The sequence below is a fragment of the Lutjanus erythropterus genome, chromosome 10 (genome assembly GCF_056507025.1).
Source record: "Lutjanus erythropterus isolate fLutEry1 chromosome 10, fLutEry1.hap2, whole genome shotgun sequence".
Lineage (NCBI taxonomy): Eukaryota > Metazoa > Chordata > Actinopteri > Lutjaniformes > Lutjanidae > Lutjanus > Lutjanus erythropterus.
Window position 1 is genome coordinate 15,116,320 of NC_139326.1, and position 15,951 is coordinate 15,132,270.

General features: G+C 37.6%; 1 protein-coding gene across 1 annotated transcript in view; it reads left to right on the forward strand.

Annotated features, from left to right (window-relative positions):
- ksr2 (kinase suppressor of ras 2) overlaps window positions 1-15,951 on the forward strand; it is a 121,468-nt gene that overhangs the window by 7,713 nt on the left and 97,804 nt on the right. The window contains exons 2-3 of the mRNA XM_084728368.1: window positions 8,413-8,553; window positions 11,522-11,672. Coding sequence (XP_084584494.1) covers window positions 8,413-8,553; window positions 11,522-11,672 — 292 coding nt within the window. The remainder of the gene's footprint in view (window positions 1-8,412; window positions 8,554-11,521; window positions 11,673-15,951) is intronic.

A 15,951-nucleotide genomic window follows, 5' to 3' on the forward strand; every position in this document is an offset into this window, starting at 1 on the left:
AATGTAAAAGTTATTTAATAGTCAGTGTTTAATTGTAAACGTACAATTAAACCTTACATTAAAGAAAAGTTACAAATATGTTTGTGTATTCTTTTAATTGTGGCTCTTAGAAAGAAAGAAAATCAGAATCAGCAAGTCAGACTTAAAAAATTGGTATTGGCCAAGAAAATTGCAGTCAGTGCATCTCTATTATTTATACATCCATAAGTTGCAGAGCACCATTGGCATTTATTTGGAGTCCTGTTTGTGGCCACCTGGTACATGGAAATTCAGTGTTTACTCCCTTTTAGCTCTGTTTTTGGGCTCCACCAACTACTGAGGGAAATATCTGGCTCTTTTGCTGTTAATGCTTTGCTGTGTTCACCAGCTTGTTGCTTACTGTGTCTGTGTCTGTCTGCTGTTTGCTGGTAGGTAGCAGGTAGTGCAGTGTTTTTAGAGTTTTTTTGGCTGAAAGCAGCTGCCTACTGTAGCAGAAAATGATTCTATGAGAGTGGTGAGAGTGAAACAAAAGAGTACAGTTGTGGTACCGACATCCTGAGAAAAACTGCAGATTCAGGTGATAATTCCCTGGATGTTCATCACCACAACCTTTGACATTGTCTCATTGTTGCTTGTGATACATTGTTATTATGAAAATATCGATAATAACTGCTTTAAAGATTTTATGCATTCAGTAATATGAGTCTGCTTTAAATACCGTTTATTTATCAGACTCTGTTTGGCCTGTGGACAGTCACCTTTGTCGCTGCCACCGAAGGAGGCGTCTTCACTGTAAAAGCTCCTCTGGCCTTCGTCTGCTTGATGCTTAAATTTCACACTAGTGCTCAGATCATGAAAAATATGTTTTTTGGAAATGTATGGGCCCAAAACAAGTTTATGAATAGGGTATCAATATTTTTTTTTTAGCCCCATTATTCCTAGTTTATTTTCACAGTCAAACTAGTTTGGTTGATCAATCATTAATTACATCAGTAGGCTAAATTTGGCTGGTTTCAAAGTAATATATGCACAAATAAAAGTGTACATTTTAAATTATGTTAACTTTAGTTGTGGCTTTACCTGAACTGCATTTAAATTTAAAAATTCGACCAACTTTTGCTGAACTTTTGCTGGTTTATAATGCAATGAAGTGCAGGACTCTAGTTTACCAGATGAGATAAAGCTGGTGTGGATGGAAGTTATCATACATTCATTATATGTTCCAGTTGATCTGGATTAACTGTGAGTGGAGCAGTTGTGGAGACGTCAATTTAGCTCATGTCTCAAATGGGAATAGTACCATATAGGATCATCTATTTCAGCAGTCTGCTTAAAGGAGCATGGCATCATTTTAGGGAATATGATGGTTTAGTTTTGTGAGCTCATGGACTTTTTCATTTCTGTAGTTTGACAACATTAAAGCAACTCTTTTGACACAAGAAGACAGGCAGAAAAAGATCTTTTAAAGCTCCAATCAGTAAAATGTTTGTTAGGCAGCTTTTTGTAGAGGTTGTATGAGAAAACTGATTCTAGGACCCATAATATGAACCAAAAAAAAAAGCCACTTGAAAACCCTGAAACCTAACAAGCTTGAAAAGTATGATAACAGTAAGATCTGTAGAGTGAGAATGGATTAAATTTGGTGAAGTTCATGTAGCTACTGTGATTCTCAAAGATGGGACCAGCTTTCTTGTAATCTTATAATCTTCACCAGATTTAAAATCTCTCTCCCGAGACTTTGGTTGTTTGATTTCTTAACTTGTCCTTGGATTGTTCATCTTTTGACTAATTTTTCAGTAAAACCGTACTAAAATTACATTTGTATCCCTGTGAGTATGGTTTGGCTGATGATCAGTCGCTGATGGCTGACAGTCATTGCCCACTGAGACCTCTACCATCCTAACATCGTGATTTAAAAGCCTTCTGTATTTGAGGTAGTGTGTCCCCTCAGAGCTGCTGTAAGGCAGGAGTCTCATTCTGTTTTTGACTTGTGGGAGCAGGGAAAAAGACAAGACTTGTTGGTTGTTGCTCCAATGTTGTCTCCATGTCCCCTTTATTATTTTCTTCTTAAACCTGCCTAGTTAGGTGAATGCAAGACACTCGGTTAAATTGGTGGTGGTATTTTCTGTGGGCTGTGTAGTGTGTCTTTCAATCATGCTGCTATTGTTTTCATAGCTTAGTTTTCTCAGAATAACTAGCTGGCTAACTTTGTTTCAAGCTTACCAGGACAACTAGTAAGCTTGAGCTGAGTGAGCAATAGTAGGAAGTGGTGGTGAGCTGGGGAGCTTCTCTGCTATGGGCTAACCCCCCAGCCCCCAAAACAATAATGTCATTGTCCATTGGCGATGTTTCATTGTGGACAAATTTGGTGGACATTACCTGTGAATATTTTTCAGTTGAAAAGATGTTTAACACCCAATATGGTCACCGGTGGACCGGTACTGAATATTGAAGCTGTTGCTCGCTCACATTTAGATCTCATTTCACCAGGATTTGCAATAGTGAAACTTTTCATCCTCCAGAAAGTTAAAATAATAACCTATCATGACTTTGAAGCCAAACTAAGAAACTTCACCCCAATTTCTTAGTTAAAATTCAGAAAAAAAAGCCACATGGATCTAACCACCCATGAGACTCACTGATGTCCACGCGCTTTAAGACACAGGACACACGCTTGACTTGCTGTTTTCCTAAAACATTGATTGTTGCATGTTGTGTTGAGAAAATACAAGCAGCCTTATCAGAGGGATTCTGCATATCTAGCAGTCTGTGCCGGGCAGAGACAGAAGGTAAAGATAATAAAGTGTGAAGAACAGGGATAATTTTCAGCTTGTGGCATGCTATTGTTAGCCTGCTAGCCCTAGCAGCTTATGCTCGTACACCTGCCCACAGTAGGCCTACAGTGTGTTCAGTCCTGTCTAGTTTTCACCACAGCAAGAGACTGAAGTTTGTCCTGCCAAATCTTGCTCTGGCTGCAGCTTTAGGGTGGAGGTGCCGCTTGGTGGTTGGTTTTACACATTAGATCAGGGGACACTGAACTCAATGAGGGGCCACTGGGCACGTTGTTTCTTGGCTTCATCCTCTTGAGCACTCGCTGTAAACAAAACTTTTTTCAACAATAAATTTCAACTATTTACACTTCAAAGGTGAGAAACTCTCATTCTCTTTCAGATAAAGCCCAGTGCCACTTGAGATAGTATTTCTTTTACATTTAGCAATTATCTTAAAAGATATTGCAATTGTAATATTGTAATAATTCACAATTACTAGGAATGAACATTTTTGAAATCCCATTTTTTTTCACTTAAAAAAACTATTAAAATCATGATGATGTGACATTTGTTGGTGTCTGTACTAAACAAACATGCTTTCTATCATCTGGAGAACAAGATTTATAGGACAAGGCATCTATGCAGCACTGCGATACTTCATTATAATGCAGTTTTGTCAAACATGTTTCCTTTATCAAAAAACTGCAGCTTTTGTGATTTCAATATTACACTTGGTCATATTTCAGTTTCGATAATTTTCTCATTAATTGTTCTGCCAGTATTTCTTTAGAAAGGCAACTTTCAGGGAGACGCCACATTAAACTTGGCTAAGAATATAATCAATCATCCACCTCTCTAGAAACGGTCTGTGCTCCAGGTCAACCTTTATTTCAGATTTAGAAAGGGACATTTTGGTGTCAGGTGCACTGTGGTAGTGCCAGAGCGCTGTTAGTCATAGCGTAAGTGTTTATGTTGACAGGTTGCAGAGTCAGGAGCCTCTCGCTAAGTGTTAAATGTGAAATAGAGAGACAACATGTCAGAAAATAAATTTTCCTTTAAAATTTAGGAGTGGAGGAAAGTCAAAAGGGGAAAAACATTACATGCATTTGTTAGCTGGATTTAACATGAAATTCTAAACATGTAGGGTGCAGATGGCTGTATCCTACATCATGAATTTAAGTTATGGTCTTGATATGTGTAGGTGTTTTTTGCTTAGGTAGTAGTCGAGAATACACTTAGACAGTTTTTCTTTGAGTTAAATGCAAATGTTGGCATGCTACCTTGCTCACAGTGGCAATGCTGATGTGCTGACATTTATCAGGTCTGATGTTTACCATACCACCTTAATTTATTGTGTTAGCATGCTAACATTTGCTAATTAGCACTATAAACAAAGTGCAATTGAGACTGTCGTGAATGTCCTTAGTTTTGCAGGTGTTTGGTCATACCTAATTGTGGTCTTTAAATTGTGATCTTTAAAAAACTAAATATTGATATCATCTTAGTAAAATGATATATTGTGTAATATCTTAGGAAAAAGCTGAGGTCTTATGCACCATCTCTCTGTCCCCTGCTCCCTGCAAGTGCCTTTGTCTCAGCTGCCTTTTGAATCTTTTGTTTATCAGGTCATCTGGTTGCCTTTTCACTTTATCCCTCAAGTGTGATTGCACTTTTTGTACGTTTTAGTACAGTTATGATTACAGACTCTCTCCACCTATCTAATTTTTAATACATTGGCCATAAAAGTTCAGTTAGATGAATTTAAGTGATTTTATTTCCCTCAGATTTCTATAAAAAAATGCAATAATATGGTTATTGTGAATTCCTTTGAACACAATAATCATGTAGTGGAAATCTGATATCATGACAGCCCTCATCATAGGATTACTGAAGTGATACAGTTCATCCTTGGTGGACATGAATGTCTGAACCAGATTTTTTGTAATCCATCTAATGGTTTAAAAGAATAGTTCACATCAGTTACAAAGAAATCTATAAGTGTACATTTTTGACAAGGTTATACCCTGATAATAGGTGTAGCTTTTGAAAAGTCTCTTCTTATTCTGTCTGTTTCTGTCTCACACTCGTCCTCCTCCTTTCATTTGCTCTGAATAAGAGCCAGTTACTTTATATATGCGATGTCATGCTATGTTCTCGGCACATATGGTAAGACATATTTTATGTAGATATAGCATAAGACTGATAATATATTGTGAGAATATGATGTACAGTATCAAGTCGACACATTTAGCCAGGGTAAATGTGTGTTTGTCTGTAGGTGTGGACTGAGCAGTCGCCTTATCGGGCAGAGCGTTAGCAGCCGTGGGCAGCTGCTGTAGGGTTTTCTGCATTCAGAGGTGACTTGCGAGTCCCTCCTCCACTGGTTTCTACTTTGGTATGCGCTGATGTAGGCCAGCTCTGTCTAATTTCTAGCAGTCATTTTGTAGGTGTATGTTTGGAATGGGGCCATCCAAATGTATCATCCTTAAGTCTTCAAGCATCACGTCACCCACTGTGGGCCTGGACCTTGTTCTACCATCGCTTTCAATCACACCAATTGTTCAGCTCAGAATTGCTTCACTACAGATATACTTGCTGTAAATCTTGCTCAGGACTTCAAAAGCTCCCTTGTTCATCATGTTAATTGTTCACTCTGTAATAAGAAAGTAATAAGACTGGAAAAAAACATACAGATAAATAAATTGTAAAATGGTAACTTAACCCACAATCATAAAATATATAGAATATATTGTCAATTAATAAATAGATGCAATGATATAACGCAATATGAATTTAGCTTAGTCACAGTTTAATGGCTTATTTAACTTTTCATTTCATAGTATATTATTATGTTAATAGTTAAATAATTTTGTCACATTTACTCTTCAATAAATTGCACTGCTGACACGGCAGTAACTCAGCCCGTTGGGACTCGGTTTGGGAATTGGAGAGAGGCCGGTTCAAGTCCAGCATAAACCAGTCAGAACAAGTGGGGACTGTTCACCTCCTGGGCACTGCTGAGGTGCCCTTGTGCACGGCATCGGACCCCCAGCTGCTCGGGGCATATGACGACATGTATGTGGCGGTCCCTTCGCTCCAATGCAAGTGTATAGGTCCTGTTTGTACATGTGTGTGAAAACACACTTGGGGCAAGATTAGGAGCAAACTGGAATAAACACTTGTTTACCTCTCCTTAATGTGCTTTATATGACAGAGGGAAATTATCACACGCAAGAGGAGGGTTGCAAAATCAGTTTAAAAGTTATAAAATAAAAGCATCACTTTTTTTAGTGTGATTAATAACCATCGATGCCACCGATGAAACCTTGTTATACCTCAACCTCAAGAATCCAAAAATGCTAAACATAAATGTTATCAAATAAATAAATAAAGTTCTTTTACATATGACCCCATTACAATATCTATCTATCTATCTATCTATCTATCCGTTCGCGTCGTCCAGCCCACCGACACAGAGAACCAAAGAAACCAGTAAACACTCAGATTCCAGAAGCTGGAATTAGAGAACTTCAGCATTTCTAATCAAAAGTATCAAGTATCATCAATGGATCATCAAAATAATTAATATCAATTTTATAGTTGATACCCAATCAGTTAATTGTTACAACTCAAAAGGAGAAAAAATAAAGATAATTGCAATAGATACAAGGTTTTTGAGCAGAAATTCGGGGAAATGAAAATGAGAACTCACCAAAAACGTAACATTAATAAATGTGACAACCCTGTAATTAATAAAAAGGGGTAAAATGCAGGAAAATAACAGAATGCTTTAATGGTCTTGTCATGTGACGCTGACAGCTACATCCACTGACACACTTGAATAATCACCTTTGAATAACTGACACTACTTGTCACATTGAATAACTGCTATAGTGATGGATTGAAGGAAGCATTTATATGATTCAAACATAAACCTTCTGACTGATTTATTCAACAGTTAATTTGTTCAAAACACGTCTCCTGCTGCCGTCTTTTTCATTTCATGTTTTTGGTTCAGCATGAAATGTGTTTTATAGTCCCATGTTGTTATTAGTGAAAAAACACATTTGTGACCTTTGTGACACAAAAATAGATTCAACGTGTGAATTAAATGGTAGTAGACTGTTTACATGGCAGTTTGAGCAACTCAGAGTTGTTAATAATGTTATGTTACACTGATTATATCTTTACAGGATATAATATTGTGACAATCAGATTAATTATTAGTGTGCATGGGATTGTTTGCCAGGGATAATAAAGCTTTTCCTCGAATAAGAAGAAGTTTATCAGGAACATGTTGCTGCCCCTGTGATAACTTCAGTAAGGATGCCACGAGAAATTAGATTTATGGTTGCATAAATAATAATTATCCCACTGTTACTGAAACTGATTTAACAGCAGGCCTGGTGAAGTTTGTGTGATGTGTGCTGGTAAGGTAATTAAGTGTAGTTCACGTGTAAATACCTTGATGATTTATTTAAAGTACATAGCTGGTTATTCAGGCTGTCCAGGGATTTCAGTGACTTTGTAGTAAACAGTGAAAATATCTGACTGCTGCTGTCTGTCAGGACAATAAAAGAGGTTTTTTCTTTTAATATCAGTCAACAACTTTGAGCTATGGGGCTTTTATGAATTTCTACTTGTTGTAAAATTACGGGAAAATGTCTCTGAAATCATTGTGATTTATCGTAAAAAATGCTTATAGAAGTATTCTTGGCAATGTTCTTGAAGGGACAGTTCACCCCAAAATCAAAAACACATTTGGAGGTAGAGATGTCTGCCCTCTCTGCATCATAATGCAATTAAATGGCACTCGGCCTGTGGTGCTCAACGCACCAAAAAAATACATCTTTCTGTGGTAGAATCTAGCACAACTACTTTCTTTCAAATACAAAGAAATAGTTCCTGCATGAATCTGCTCTCAGTAAGGTCTGTGGATTATCTTGAGCAACCGGGTCATAATTTCTGGAAAGAGACACTGAATTTTTCAGATGTTTTGCGCTAAAAGCACCAAAATTGAAGTGCCATCTAGTCCCATCTAGTCCCATCTCTACGGCCAATATCTCCCAACTCACACCAAAACCATCTAGATATGTAAAAAGCACTACATTTAAGATTACTTTTTGATTTGGGGGTGAACTGTGCCTTTAATATTGACCCTAAGATATAGTCATTGAGTCAATGAAATCTTTCTTGTTTTCGAAAACAGTACGCCATTCTTGCCTTGATTTTATAGGATGTGATAAGACTTAATGCCAACCTTTGTACGGCAACTTTTTCCAGTATTGGGTTTCTATTCAGCCAGTCTTGCTCGTGGTAAGAATAGGTCAGTTTTTGAGGGCCGGTTCCATCAACAAAGACAACTGTTGTTCTCATTCAAGACTAAAACTATTGTATTTCATGTTGTAGTGCTAAAAAGTGCAAGAAGTGAGACTGTCTTTTAAGATTCACTAATTACAGGCGTTGTCCTCAGACTGCATCAGATTTGTTTCTGTTCTTTTCAGACTGGCACAGCTCTGCAGCACATGCCGTTCTCATGTTCTCGTTTTTATTTGTGTAAGGATTAGAATGGGGGTAAAAAGGGTTCAAGGACAGCATTATAGAAAGAAAATGTGAAGTGTCTCCAGCCCTCCTTCACTGCATGTGTCCCTCTTGTTCTCAGGGGAAGTTGGTGAAGTACTTCAGCCGCCAGCTGTCCTGTAAGTGCAAAGTGGCCTTAGAGGAGCGCAGTGCCGAGCTGGAGGACTTCCCCCGCCTCGGACACTGGTTCCGCATCGTCAACCTGAGGAAAGAGGTCACACAGGTAAATGTGTAGACGCAGTTTTTTTTTTTTATCTTAACTGACACTCATTTTATCATCCATATTGCATGGGGAAAAATCTGGCATCTGATGATGTGCAGATGGGTGACAGGGGGTGCTGTTTATCAAAACCTCTTTTAGGTGTTCAACTGAGCTTAGATCTGAAGACTGAAGGACATGTCATATGATTTATCATTTTTACACTCCTCAAACCATCCACTGACTGCTAGTGTCTTTTGTGGAAGCATCTGTATTAATGTTTTTCCCATCTGTCAGGGACCAAGCAGTGAGGCAAAGAGGAGAACAGGAATTTGTTAAAAAAAAGAGGGTTTTTATTTACCCAAAAATGCCAAACAATATAAACCAGTAACTTAATAATTATGCCTATAAAAGAGGTCAACAGAATATAACTATACTCAAAAAATGACAGCAACAAAACAAGGTCTTACCTGAACAAACTGACCTAACAAAGTGAAACATGAGGGAACATATATACTGGCTTGGCCAAACCAACTAACACAAAAGGGGAAAACAAAATGGTATCCACTAAAACTAATACACAGGAAAAACTAACTAAACCCAAACCCCCCTCTGGCATGGCTGGAGATGGTATGGCCTGATGAGCTGGCCACAGGATTTAACAGGTTCCACCGCTTGGCCACACCTTTTGCCTGTCCAGGAGGAAACCAACCCCACCAGCATGGTAACTCAAAAGAAGACAAAGAAAATGATTAATACAACAGAAAATTACTAAATTTAACCTTACAGTGTGAAAATGTGTGCACTCCATTTAAACAGTGTAAAGCTAAAGGAAAATAAAGAAATTATAATTGTTTGGGGTGTGGTTGACTGCAGATTAAATTAACCTGTGCATTGAACAACGAAGTGAGGTGAGTGTGTGCATGGCTTTACCCTCAACTGTCCATTTGTGTGGCCTTGGCCATCACACCGTCATTTACTTCAGGTTTTCCTTTGATTTGTCACCTGTCTGTACTCACCTGTGTTCTAATCTTTTTCCTCTTTCATGTCTGTTAAGTTCTTTGCTAGAAAGTGATCGCTGACTGGCGATGTGACATGACTGGGATTTGGTTTCAGTTTAGTATTTGGTTCACTTCTTTTTTATTTGTTTAAACTGATCTGACCCAAACCTGTCTGACCAGACTTTGAGGCGTTTTCCCACTCAGTCTGTGAGGGTTTAGGGCCGTCTCACTGTCAAATCAGACTTTTTGAGTCCTTCATGCTTCACATAATCCACATTTCTACAGACTTCATCTGAGTGAATAACCCACAGTTCATAGGGTTGTGACATTAAAAAAAAGGGTAAGCAAGGAAAGAGCATTTTGGGGTAAATTTAAAAAGAAACACCACATTAACAAACATTTAAGATGGTACATAAAAAACAAAGTCAGAAGAAAGCAAGCATCTTTTTAATTTTAATTCCTCAGGCAAAAGCTCTATAAAAATTATATTTGTGAAGTTGTTTGATGTACTTTACTAGAAAAAATAAATGAATATTTGAAGTGTCAGAACTTTGTTTTTGTTGAGATAGTGATGTCAAAAGATATTACTCTGCCTAGGAGACACAAACCACAATAGGCCTATAATGTACTATGACCTCCTGTCAGGCTATTTCTTGTAGCTGTTTAAGTAACAGTTACAGAATAATGAAATTAACTTTCTTTAATGAATATGATTTCTGGTTAGATTGCTGCAGACTGCCCCTTTAAATACAGGTGATGCCATTTTTGTGACCAGACCGCAGTGAAAATGTTGTTTTGAAGATGATAGACATCAACTAATATGGAATATATAAAATGTAAAAATATCTTTTTGACTTTACAACACTTTGGAGTTATTAAAAATATTTCACGCACATTCTGCTCAGTATCCTCTGTCAGCTGTGCCCTGGTGAGTCTGTGACACAGCGCTTCCAAAATACACGGGAAGTTTTTACAGCAGATATCTCAGTTACAGCAAGACTGACCGAACAAAGCAGTTTTAGGTTTGTATGTGTGGTATTTATTCAATAACTCTCACAATCTCTAGAAATTAATTTCATTATGTGGGAGTTTTACCAACGTGGCTGACTCCAGCTATTAGTCAGACCCTGTGTCTTTCCAGGGAAATGGAGATAATACTAGCAAAAATGTTTGTTTGTTTTTTATTTTGAGAGTGAATTGCCCCACAATTATGAATTGATCTTGATTCTATATTTTAGTTTGTCAAAGTTTTTAGTTTTTAGTTTTTTTCAACATAAATGTGAAATTATCTTATCAGTATCAGCCTTGAAAAGCAGGTAATTACTGGTTGTTGTGTAGGCAGAAAAAAATCATATTGTGCAAAAGACCCAAACCCACAGTTATATGTAACATATTTTGGTGTGGTTAAGATAAATTCATGTGTTGCTTCCCCATTCCTCTTTATGCCATTTTGAGCTCTTGCGGGTTCTGGCACTCAAACAGTTACTAGGTAAGTCAGAGTTCAGGGCTTCAGCCTCAGGGGGACTTTGGGATCAGGCTTTAGTCTTTTCTCTCTTATCGAGCAGCAGCTTCCCTCCCAGTTCAAGCCACTGCAGAAGTGTTTTACGCTGCACTTCTTATAATGGCCACTAGATGCTTGCCTCAAGAAAACCCTGCAACTTTTCTCTTGAATTACAAATGCCACTCAGTTTTTTTCACATGGTTAATATCACATATTCTAATGGATGATTCGGTGCTAATTTGCCCCTGTAAACCATAATCCTAGAAAAAAGGTTAAAAACTTTTAAACTTTTTTAAAACTTTCTATTGTAATTGGAAGCTGCTTTTCAGTGCTCCTTTAACTGTAAATCAAGTCTCTGTGTATTAATATGGGATCTTAGCTGTGTGTGTGTGTGTGTGTGTGTGTGTGTGTGTGTGTGTGTGTGTGTGTGTGTGTGTGTGTGTGTTATTGTGTTTGTGTCATGGTTTTTATGTATATGTGTGTTCTGTAGGAGATGAGTCCAGGTGAGGTGACCCTGGAGGGCCTGCTGGAGATGAGCGAGGAGCAGGTGTGTGAGCTGCTGCAGAAGTTTGGTGCCAATGAAGAGGAGTGCGCCCGACTCAACGCCTCCCTCTCCTGCCTCAGAAAGGCCCACCAGCTCGGTAAGAGTCCACGTAAAACACACTGACATGAGCTCACACACAAACACACAAATGTCCTTAAAGGAAAATACTAGTGTCCTTTAGAGTTGTCGCTATAATTGACAGTAAATGAAGTTTACTGTACTGTGATCACATATTTGACAGAAACAAATTAAAACTTTGTTTGTTGCGGGTATTAATCTATATATATTATTAGCTTTTGTACAAAATGAATGCCAGCAAAAAGAAAAAAAAGTCAAGCTAGTTGGGGTCTGAGTAAAAATCGATTCAGTAAAGTGAGTCTGGTGATTCTTTAATTCATGATCATTTAATTAATTTTTTATTTATATAAATAAGTGGTGCTTAGCATGTACACCTAAATGTAGCAATTTAGTTCAAAAAGTGTTTTATTTACCACTTGTGTAATGGTAGTATAGTAAAGATGCTACTGAAATAAAACTGACATGACATGATGAGCATCATTTTTTAAATATCAGATATACATATACAGTCTTTAAAAGTGTTTGATTCAATTTTTTACATGATCTTATGTCACAAAAGCAAACAAATTGCAATAAATCATAATATTAAAACACAATAGGCTGCCATTGATGTTAAAATCTTTTTCTCTTGATTGGGGTAGATAATACACTGTAGGGAACACTTAGCTTTATCTGTCATTAAAACAAGTTATGAACTCTTTTTTTCATTACTGTTGTAGAGTAATACAGTTTGAAGCAGGACTGTTGTGGAATCTGCTGCTGCATTCAAGGACACCTTGACATTTGAGACTTGAGCCAGCTGCTGAAGAGCAACTTATTTATTTATTAATTTATTCATTCATTTTAAGGACATTTTATGCTTTTCTTAGACAGTATACAATAGCGAGCTGACAGGAAATGAGGGGACAGAGGGGGGATGACTTGCAAGAAAGATCTCAGCTGAACTCCAACCAAAGATGCAACTGAAGGGGAAATTCTGCACTGTCATGTGGATGTCCAATCAGTGTTGATGGCAAATGTGGTCAATTTAAGCAATAACATCCTCAGTGCAAGGTATATAAACTGTGTTTTGGTTACCAGGATGCATTGCAGGCGAGCTGTGACTCGGCGACTGTGATGTCCGTGTTGCTGTGTTATCACCACCCTGATCTATAGCTGTTAACTTTGTTGGCCAAAACATAGCATTAGGTGACAAAAATACTCATCTGTCATGCTCGCTGGCTACCCAGAGGTGGAGACCAGACTGGACTGACAGGACATCTACATGAAAACTGGCCAATTTCCCTTGAAAGTTGTCAGCATCTTCAATAAATAACAACTTATTTAATATTATAAACAACTAAATTTCACAACAGGTGAGTTCACTTGTTGCTTGTTCTGTGGGTCTTATTTCCTAACAACATAACTAATGAATTCTTTACTTTTGGCAGCTAAGTTGCAACCACAATATCAAAAATACATATTTTTTTTTCCCTGGCATGTTGTGCTGTTTTATTCATCTTGATAATTTTGGTGTGAGTTGCAGAGTTTGGAGATATCGGCTTCAGAGATGTCTGCCATCTCTCCAATAAACTGGAGATGGCACTCGGCTTGTGGTGCTCAAAGCGCCAAAAAACACATTTGAAAAAAATCAACAGTAATGTCTCTACCCAGAAATCACGACTCAAGATAATCCACAGACCTTGTTGTGAGCAGGCTCTTGTAGGAACTATTTTCTTTCTACCGTACTGCAAAGTGAATCACAGCATATAAGAAAGTCTGCATCTAACTCACGGGAGTAACAGCTCAGCCGAGGAGGACGCCGTTAATTTTTAAATTCCACACCGTCACATAAGCCTTTTGTTCAAGAAGATGCACTCTTCCCTCTGCACTGTGATACATTTGGTAGGTGTAGTTTGGTAAAAAGAAAATAGTTCATGAAACCACTTACAGTATGGTCTGTGGATTATCTTGGAATCCGTTATCTTGAGTAACCGGTTTAGGATTTCTTCAAGAAGACGTTGCTGTTGACTTTTTTTGTGCCATCTAGTTATATTGGAGAGAAGGCAATGTCACCTGAACTCTACGATTCACACCAAAACAATGTAGATGGATAAACAGCACTAGAAGTAAGAGAAAAAGATATGTATGTAACTGTATGTAAAATATTTTGATTTTGGGTGAACTGTCCCTTTAAGTTAAATTTGATTGTTATACAAACTGATGGAAGTTACCTTCAAAAAACTTCTGCCTAGAAATGTGGAAATCACTCTGAAAACCTACAGTGTGGTTTAGGAACTGGTGTACAGTCATGAAAACTATTTACAATTTGCAGTTATTGAGTCAAAACACACAAAGACGCACAGTGAACAAGCAAGGAAAAGATTCTTGTTTACATCCTGTTGCATTCAGTAACAACCAACAATTACCTCATTATCCTGCTTGTGATTCTCTGTGACGTGGAAGATGTATTATGTGACTTTTAACGAATTCAGAAGAGGAGGATTGTTGTGAGGGTGTTGAGTAAGACATGATGAGATGCATGCATTTGATTATTTGCGTATGTGCATTAGTTGGTAAGACACAGTGTATAGTGAAGGCTAAGCCCTAACAGGAATGAAACAAATGAAATGTAATTATAAAGAATGATATTGATCAAGATGATAAATAAGTTTTAATCATTTTAAATCCTACGTGAAATCGGCCTGCTAGGTGATTTGATAGCAAATATAGCAGCAAGTGATGCAGATATTAAATAAGGAAGCTATGCTAATATGATTTATACGTCCACATACTTACCTAATACGTACATAAGTGATCACATTTGTGTGTAGATGTCTGTATTTGTCTTCATGTACAGAGTATGTAAGGATGTAACAGAAATGCAATCTTGTTTATGACTGTCATGACTGACAGTATACATTCACCTCAGTCTTTGATCCACTGGCAGAGAGAGCTGAACACACAGTGTGCCCAGTACTGTTTGAGTTTCTGTAGGTGGCACTGTTTTCTTCACATGTTCAGCCACCGTGGTTCAGTTCTCCTCTTTATTCTTCACAGACTGTAAACTGAAGTGAATCACTACGCGTGTGCCAGACAATTCGTTTATTCTGAAATAAGACGCCACCTGTTTAGAACAACAGCTTTCATAAAGTGGATAAATCACTATGATGTTACTATGAATCATCATTACTGCAATCATAGAGAGAAATTCAGAAGATTTGTTTGGTGTTATATCAAATGTCATTGTCATGCAGTCATGTGTAACAGTAATCTTGTAAAAAAAAAAAAAAAAAAAAAAATCTGCAGTGACTAATGTGAAGCAGAAAAACAAGTCAGCCATCTCAGTATATCAATTTAGCCCACTTTCTGTCTTTGGAACGATTTAGTAAAACCAGGTTTGGATCCAAAAACACAGACTAGACCAGCATTAAGTTAAATGTTCAGCTTCACTCACTGTCAGAAAACAGGAAATGATCAGTGAATAGAAGGCAAACTTATACCAGGCGGGGATCAGACAGGCAAAAAAACAAACAAAAAACAGCTAGAACGATAAATACCAAGACCAGATACGTGAGAATGAACTGGTATATACTGTATATTGCAAGGCTGATGAGGAAGTGGGAACAAGTGTGTAAGGTGGGCAAGTGGAGGGTAGCTGATCAGGAATGGCTGGAACGCAGGGGTTATTGCATGGCAGGAGTTAATGTTAGATAGTCAGTGAGACACAACAGATCTTTATTGATATTAAATAGCAGGGTGAAAGCAGGAGTTACCAAAAAAATTACTAATTAAAGTCTTGTTCCATTTAGTGTAGCAGAGCCTTTCCAGTGAGCCAACATGCACAACAGCAGCACCCTGACTCTGTTTGACCTGAATGGACAGGACCTTAATTTGTGTCACTGGCATCACTTGTGTTTACACTGTTTCATTTCAAAATGGCAAAAAGTATGTGTGATGGTCTTTTTTTTCACTTTTGACATCATTTTAAAACCACACAGTTTCCTCTTTAGATTTTTATTATTATATATTAGCATATTATTTGTGTTGTATCAGTATTAAAAGACCATTGTCTTCACTTGGTCCACCTACCCAGGTGTTTTCACTTATGATGCCTAAGTAGACCTCTTCTCAGAACTGTGTTGGTGTGAACAGACTTGGCTTGACTAGTCTCTGACAGTAGGGATGCACCCAGATCGGAATATTTTCTTCTATTCAAAGTTGCTCATTATTATTTGGAAAAAAGACTGCTCCATGGTTACCTCAGCGTAGCTAATAAAGGTTGCATCTTACTTAATCAGTCACTGATTTAATCCAAC